Raw genomic sequence first — 7,521 nt, 5'->3', positions numbered from 1 at the left:
ATGCCAGGAGGCTAGCACTGATGAATAGTTAACTCCTAACCAAGCTCAAAACAAACAAACGAACAAGAAGAATAAAGAGGGTGGAAGTGGGAATGTTGTTCCCAGGAGGAACTGGGCCTGTTGCCTGCCACTGCAGGGATGCAATTAGGAAAGCCAAAGCTCTGCTGGAGTTGGTACTAGAAAAGGATGTAAATAGAGACAGTAAAGAATTTTGTAAGTAGTGTTATGGAAACAATTCGACTCTAGGTTTCCAAGGAGCAGAGTCTCACATACGTCTAGCAGTGAAATTAATTATTTATTTAAATAACAGTACAGCAAAGTAACAGCTTGAGCTGGGTGCCTCCAGGGAGGGACCCCAAACAAAGAAATGCTGGGGTAATTGTACTCCTTACAGTCTTATTTCGCAGTGACAGTATCTTCCAGTCTTCTTTACTGAGTTAGTGGTCTCTTTCCTTTTGATTGGTTCATGTCTACATCCTGGGAAAGTTGTCGTGTTCCCGCTTCGCAGTGCCTTATCTCATCCAAAGGTCGTTACCTCTGTCCATGGTGGTCTGCATCTTATCCAAAGGTTAACTGTAACCTCTGTTCATTGTGTTCTGAATCTTTGAGTGCTGATTCTAGCTGGTTCTGCAGTCGCATCCTCAGCAATGTCTCTCAAACTCATTTACAATTCAGTCCTGTGGCCTGCAGGCTTCATTTACTTTAGGCACTAGTGCTAAGCTGGGCCAGAGCTATAATAGCTCCCTTTTCTGTAAGTACAACGTTAGCATAAGGAAGACTAAGGAAAATATGTCCTACTGCTGGATGAACCAGGAAACCTAATGACAAAAGACATGGAGAAGGCCAAACGTACTCAGTGCCTTCCTTAGCCTTGGCTTTTACTGGTAAGGTTAGCCCTCAGGACTCCCAGCTTCCTGGACCTACTAGCGGAGCTGGTAGGAATGTGTTATTATCCACTGTAGAGGAGGACCCAGTTAGGAAGCACTTAAACCATTTTAGTCATATACTAGCCAGCCAACTGGACTATATGTGATTCATCTGAGGGTGCTGAGGGAGCTGGGCAATGTCACCATGAGGGCACTCACTATCATCTTGGAAATGCCATGCTGATTGTGGGAGGTTCCTGATCACTGGAGGAAGAGAAATGTCACACCCATCCTCAAACAGAGAAGAAGGAGGACAGAGGGAACTTTTGGCCAATCCGTCTCACCTCAGTCCTTGGGAAGGCTATGGAGCAAATGGCCTGGAAGCCATGTTCCTGAAGGAAAAGGTGATTAGGTAAGGATGGATCGACCAAGGGCAAATGACCAACCTGATTGCCTTCTACAGTGACTGAAAGAATGAATAAAGGGAGAGCACTGGATGCTGTTCGCCTTGATTTTTGCAAGGCCTTTGGCACAGTTTTCCAAAGTACCATTATAGTCAAACTGGTAATACATGTACTAGGAAAGTAGACTATAAGGTGGGCCAAAAATTGCAGGATTGCTAGGCTCGAAGAGTGATGGTGAACAGTATGAAATTCAATTGGCATAGACTGAAGGGATAGATTCCTCAGGGATGAGTAGCTGGGCTGATACTAGTTAACATCTTTATTAACAGGAAAGATGATGGAACAGAGAGTACTCTCAGCAATTTTGTGGATAATACCAAAGTGGGAAAGCAGTCAGTAAATTAGCATGTAGGGCTGCCATTCAGAGAGACCTCAAGAAGCTGGACAACTGGGCAGACAGGAATCTCAGGAAGTTCAACCCAGGTAAGTTTGAAGTCCTTCCTCTGAGATGGAAAAGAAAAACCCATGCAATGGGATACGCAGAGGGCTGCCTTTTTAGAGAGGAACTTGACAGGAAAGGATCTGGGGGGAGTCCTACTGTTGAAAGTTCAAGGTGAAGAGGAGTCAACAACATGCCAAGAAAGCCAGGTACTTACTGGGCTTTATTAGCAGGAGTGAGCAAGGTGATTCAGCACTTAAGACCTCATCTGGAATAATGTGTCCTATCTGGGATCCACAGGAGCAGAAAAGAGAATGGTTATGCCTTCATTAAAGTCCTGACGTTTGTTAATAATAGAAATTTTTCCCTTGATGGATCAATTCCAGGCATTTGTGGGGAAATATTTGCAGGATGAGATGGCACAGAAGGGTGTGTGTGTGTGTGGGGGTGGGTGGGTGGGGGTGTGTGACTGTAGTGTTTGAATGGGCCTCATACATACAGACAGACAGATCTCAGTTAACTGTTGCCCCCAGAGGAGGCAGAATCTGGGAAAACAGATCATTTTGATTTGAATTATAAGAAGAAGCTTATAACTTATAAAAGTTTTCTACTGAGATATTAGAAAAACAGGAAAAGGTGAGAGGTGGTTAATTCTTAACCCAGAAATTCTTAGTCAGCTGTGGACAGCAAATAACCACTATACTAAAGAAAAGACCAACATGCCTTATTGCTCTTTTCCAGTGCACAATACCTGAGAGGCGACAGCTCAGCAGGAGGTTTGAAGGCATGACAATTTTGGTGCTGAGAGACAGGTGAATCCAAACTACTCTCTCAAGGAAGACCATGCACGAAAAAAGATCCCCCCTGCATAAGACATGCAGAGCTTTCTCTGAGGAAGAACACTTTTCTATCCCAAATAAAAAGAATAGCCTTTGAGTTGTTTACTGGCTTATGATCATCAAGAGCAGATCAGAGTAAAGCTATGTATAAGTGCAAGCCTTGGCCCATCAGGGTTTCTCAGGACATATGCATGAGAATGGGAAGATCCAGTTTGCAAATAAAGCACAAGGACTGAAACATCTAAATAGAGGTCTCTCCATTCACCCTGGATGTTTCAGATCCCCTTACAGGTTCTGAGTGGCTAGGTAATATGGTCTGTGTAGTCTAGAGAGGGATTTGCTTGACTAGCCAGGCTTCACTGATAGTATTAACTAGTATGTGAGCCAGTTTCCTAACTACAGGCCTCTAGCACCATCTGAGATAATCCAAGGTATATGAAACATTTCTGAAGCTGGAAGAGGTGACAATAGCATTCTTTGGAGACCTGAGCCCTTCTGCTCCCAAGACGGGATGCCTGTCGTAACTCTAGACTCCTATATCTAGGAAACTGAATGAACACCCTGGTGTCTCTTAACTACAAGTCTCAGACAGTAAGTTCATAGGAAGTTATCTTATTTAGATGCCTCCATTTAAGTGTCTTAATCTTGAATTGTGTCCCACCTTTCTTTTCAGAGAGCAATGCTAAAAACGTCCTTATGAATGTCCATGAGCAGCAAATGTAACATCCTGAAGGGACAGGCCCTCCAAGTACTCAGGGTGAGGGCATGACCCCTTCTGTAAAGCTGCTGTATTCAATAGGGACTACCAGGCTGTGAGCACAGCTACTTCCAGGGACTCTAAGACAGATGCTTGAGGCAGAACTCAAGTGATTGATGAAGGGCCTCTATTTTAGGGGCTGTGGATTATCCAAATGCTGCTCCAGAAGCACATAGGTCTTCCACAGGTCCTGTGTCCCTTTTGCTTGCCCTATACAGATTCTTAGGGGAACTAGGGCAGCTCAAATGCCTGGAACCTTGTTTAGGTAACTTTATCCACCCCTATGGATCAGAATAGCTTCTATTCCACTTTCTTGAGATGGGATGGCTCACTTGGTGAGGGCAGATCAAAGTAATTCTCTCATCATTAGGGAAGTTCTAGCACACAGTTCAGTGGGAAGACTCTAGCTCTAGGAATAGAAGAGCAGGTCCTGTGAGCAGGAATGCCAGCTGACAAGCATAAATGGATGTGGCATTGTTAGAATGGAACCTGTTACATGGAGTGCCTTGTCTTCTCAGCAACAGTAAAAGAAACCACCTATTTCCCCTTCTTAATATATTTTAACATGTTCTGTTTTTCCCTTCTCATTTGTGTCCCTTCCACTGCCCAGCCTCTCAAGCTCCTCTCCAGCTGAAAGTATATTATGATCATTGTATTCAGTTACCTTTTAAGTTGTCTTTCTTCTATTAATTTGTCCTCTGACTCCATTTGTATTTTGGCTTCCACAGCCGGTGGGAACAAGTTCAGCTTTGTAACAGTGTACTGCACAAAAACAAACATATTTCCTTATGTCTTCACTAAGTTTCTGCAAGCCATTTCAGCTGCTGCTTCCAAGTTCCTGTGCTGTGCTGTGTTCCAGTGGTAATTCCTTAGTCAAACTCTCCATGGCTTTTAAATTATTTTATACCATAACATCTCCCCACATCTCTCTTTGGTGTACAACACCCACAGCCACATTTGTAGCAACTACCTGTTGGGTTTGCAGCGTCAGGAACCAGTTAGCACACCCAGTTAGACTGATCTGCTGGTGGTCTGTGAAGCCAGATTAATTGTTTCAACTTCCCACTCTCGGAAAAGAAGCAACTGGAGGGTTGAGGCCTTTTCAGCAACTGCTCCTGAGAGAACTCGTGAAATCATTAGTCTTGTGAAACCTTTGTTCCATATGTCCTTCTGGTTAGAGGGGCTGAGACCTTTGTTTTATTTTTGTTTTTTCCACATAAATTAGGTTTTGGAGGACAGTTGGCTCGCACTCTTCCTCCCTGCAAGACAGCATGTAACTTCCAGACATGCATTGATCATTTGGTCATTTTAACAGCAGTGGTGGTGCTTTAAAGTACTCCAAACCAGCAGATGCAGGACTACTGTAATTTTCTTCACTTCTTTGAGTGATACAGCATGTGGGAAGAGGCTATCTGGAGACTAGAGGAACTGCTCTAGCCATTAAAAACCCTTTGCTTTTTCTTATTGCTCTGCCTTCTGAGTGCTGGGACAGTTGACTGCTTTCCACTTCCTGTAGTGACTGGTAGGGTTCAGATGCTTAAGCTCTGCTGAGGCCAAAGCCCACCAAAGCTGATCTGACCTCTTAGCTGTGACTAGTTTTTCCGAGTTGCCTCTTCTAGCCATGTACTGCCTCTCTCTCTCTCTCCACACCTTACTCTTCTCGCTGTGCCTTGTGCTTCTCCTAACTCTTTTCTTCTCTGCCTCTGCCTTGTCTCACACTACTCCCCGCTCCAGCCATGAGCCTCTCCACACTCTACTCCTGACTTCCCTCCTGCTCTAACCATCCTCTAGCAGGTTTGTGTGCACTTGCTGCTTTTTTCAGCCCCCAGAAGAGTGGATGAGTGTCCAAAGCTCAGTATTTTCTTTCACCTTACAGAACAACTTCAACAACTTCCTCCTCACACACTTTGCAGGTGGCTGCTGCACAACATCCCCCACCCTTTTTCCTTCCCCTTCAGATTCTAACCTGGATGCTGCTTTCTTTGTTTGGGTTGTTGCCTCTCACAGAAACTTCTTGACATAGCTGGTTGGCCCAAACGTCTCTACACTCTAATAGGTACACACACTCTCCTCTGTATGCCATGTCTCTGTATGTCTTGTTATAGGAACGACTGTCAAGCATCATTCCACAACATGCACAAAACAATGGCATGGCAAGAACAGAAAACCCTCCAATTCCTGCTGAAGTGTTTTAACCCCCCTACCATCCCACTCAGTACCATACTGGACCTTGGGTCTCCCCTTTTCTTTGCGCATCTAGGGTCATTTGTTGCACCCTAAATCATTTTCTTGAAAATGCCCAGAAGGTTCCTAGAAGGGGTGGTGGGGAGAGGAAGGTTAAGGGAGTCTTTCTAGCTCTGCCAGAGGAACCATCCCTGGGAATTGCCCTGGCCCAGATCGTCGGGACATTGCTTAGACGTTGGCACTGACTACAGGAAGGAACGGAAATGTCACAATGCAAGGGGAACAGTATTTACTTTCAGTAAAATTGGTACAGACATCATCCTGGATAGATATATAATAAAAATGAAGACAGAAATGATACCCTTGAGAATTATGAAATCAGACAAAACTATACAGAAAGCATCATCAGTATACAAATCTCTATAAAGGATCTATGGAAACTGAATAAAAATCTCTTGGCATCCAAAGTGCATTCTTATACACCTCCACTGAATCCCAAAGCCCCAGAGAATGACAGAAGGAATTTCCTGGACTCATCCATATCCTCATTTTTTTCTGTTTATTTAGATTTACGGTGGTTGGGTAAAACTCAGCTCCTACTGTCCTGAGGATGACTGATCAGTCTCAGCCACATATGATCAGAATTGTTTTTGCCTAAACTGAAACAAACATTTTCTTGGTTCCTGCTTCGCTTTTAACATGCGCTACCCTAGTGATAGAACCATAAGGCCAATACCCAGGCTGTGGAGAGTCTTGATCAAAAGATGTACCCTATGTTCAGGCTGGGCTTGATTTTTCTTATGTGAGCCAGCTCCCGATAAGCTTCTTCACTGAATCCATATTTGTTCAACCTTTGGGGACAAGAAGGAAAGAAGAAGAAACTTAAAATCTACTATAAATACTTACTGTTTTCTAAAACAGCTGGCTGCCAGACCCATAACATTGCTGTTAAAGAAAGCTAAAACCTGTCAGCTTCAGGACCAAGAGGATTCTTCCTGTCCCAGTCCAATAGATGTGGCTGTTGTAGTTCCCATTTTTAGCTCTGACCAGTAACAACGTTAAGCATATGTTCCCAGTAGACACATGTGCACACATACACCCACACACTACACACATGGACAGCCACAAACACCAATACTCAGTCAGCAATGCTTTTACCAGCATCCACATAAACACCAAAAGCATATGCATAGACATGACTAACACAGTAAGTCCAACCCTGTTAATTGTCATAAATCAGATATCCTTAAATTTCATGTATTTTTATGCTCACTCTCCCTGCCCCCTACCTACTGCTCTCACTGTCCTCAGGTTGTTGTGGGGAAGGAAGTGGGAAGGAAAATGGCTGGAACAGTCTAAGCCTTTCCACTCCCTTAAAGCCCCCTACTGAAAAAAATTTATTTGTACTCGTGGCTCATACAATGCACCATCAGGATAAGCTCAGTACAGACTGCTGAGGGGACTGTTCTTCACTCAGGGGAAAAGTAAGGCTCCTGTTTTAATCGTCTTCTCAGACATAGAACACAGTGCAAGACCTGGTCTTTTTGAAGAAAGGATCTCACTTAGTCTAGGAATGATCCTTGACTCTTGAACCCTTGCCTATGAAGGGCCTTCTTCAGTGTGAGAGCCTTCTTTGTACAGTCCTCTTTCCACTGAAAGGAGACACAAAGCACCAAAGTTCACAGAAAGGCCTCCCTGTTTTTAAGAGGAGAATTCTGCTCTCATTGAAGACAGGAAGTAAAAGAGCTCTATGTCTCCAATCTCAGGTCTTTTTCCATGCACAAGCAAAGTCTAATTCTCAGCAGTACATTCTCTTACATTAACAAGCATCTAAAGAGAAGGTCGACTTTAAGTGATAGTTTTAGGGATGGAATAAAGCCGGTAATAAATTTCTGGACTGAAGCAGGTCTCAATTACATCTGCCAGTGCAGTACTCTGACTACCTGGCAATGCTTCCCCCACTTTCTCACCTGGCAAGTCTGGCCACTCACATCCAGAGAAGCAAAGGAAATCAGACTCATAGAGTGATACA

The 7,521-nt window shown here is 44.0% G+C and overlaps 1 protein-coding gene across 6 annotated transcripts in view; it reads right to left on the bottom strand.

Annotated features, from left to right (window-relative positions):
- Nucleotides 1-342: 342 nt before the first annotated feature.
- The window catches only part of LOC104154125 (NACHT, LRR and PYD domains-containing protein 3-like), a 29,968-nt gene continuing 22,789 nt past the window's right edge, over nucleotides 343-7,521 (bottom strand). For 4 of the 6 annotated variants that reach the window (XM_009690366.2, XM_068951146.1, XM_068951147.1 and 1 more), the window contains one exon: nucleotides 345-6,340. In XM_009690366.2, coding sequence (XP_009688661.2) covers nucleotides 6,247-6,340 — 94 coding nt within the window. In that variant the 3' untranslated portion in view covers nucleotides 345-6,246. Of the gene's footprint in view, nucleotides 6,341-7,521 lie in introns of all 6 variants that reach the window. The other 2 variants (XM_068951149.1, XM_009690369.2) reach the window with 2 other exon arrangements.

The sequence above is a fragment of the Struthio camelus genome, chromosome 7 (assembly GCF_040807025.1).
Source record: "Struthio camelus isolate bStrCam1 chromosome 7, bStrCam1.hap1, whole genome shotgun sequence".
NCBI classification, from domain to species: Eukaryota; Metazoa; Chordata; class Aves; order Struthioniformes; family Struthionidae; genus Struthio; species Struthio camelus.
The sequence above is the reverse complement of the archived record's forward strand: the minus strand, read 5'-3'. Positions and strand labels throughout refer to the sequence as shown.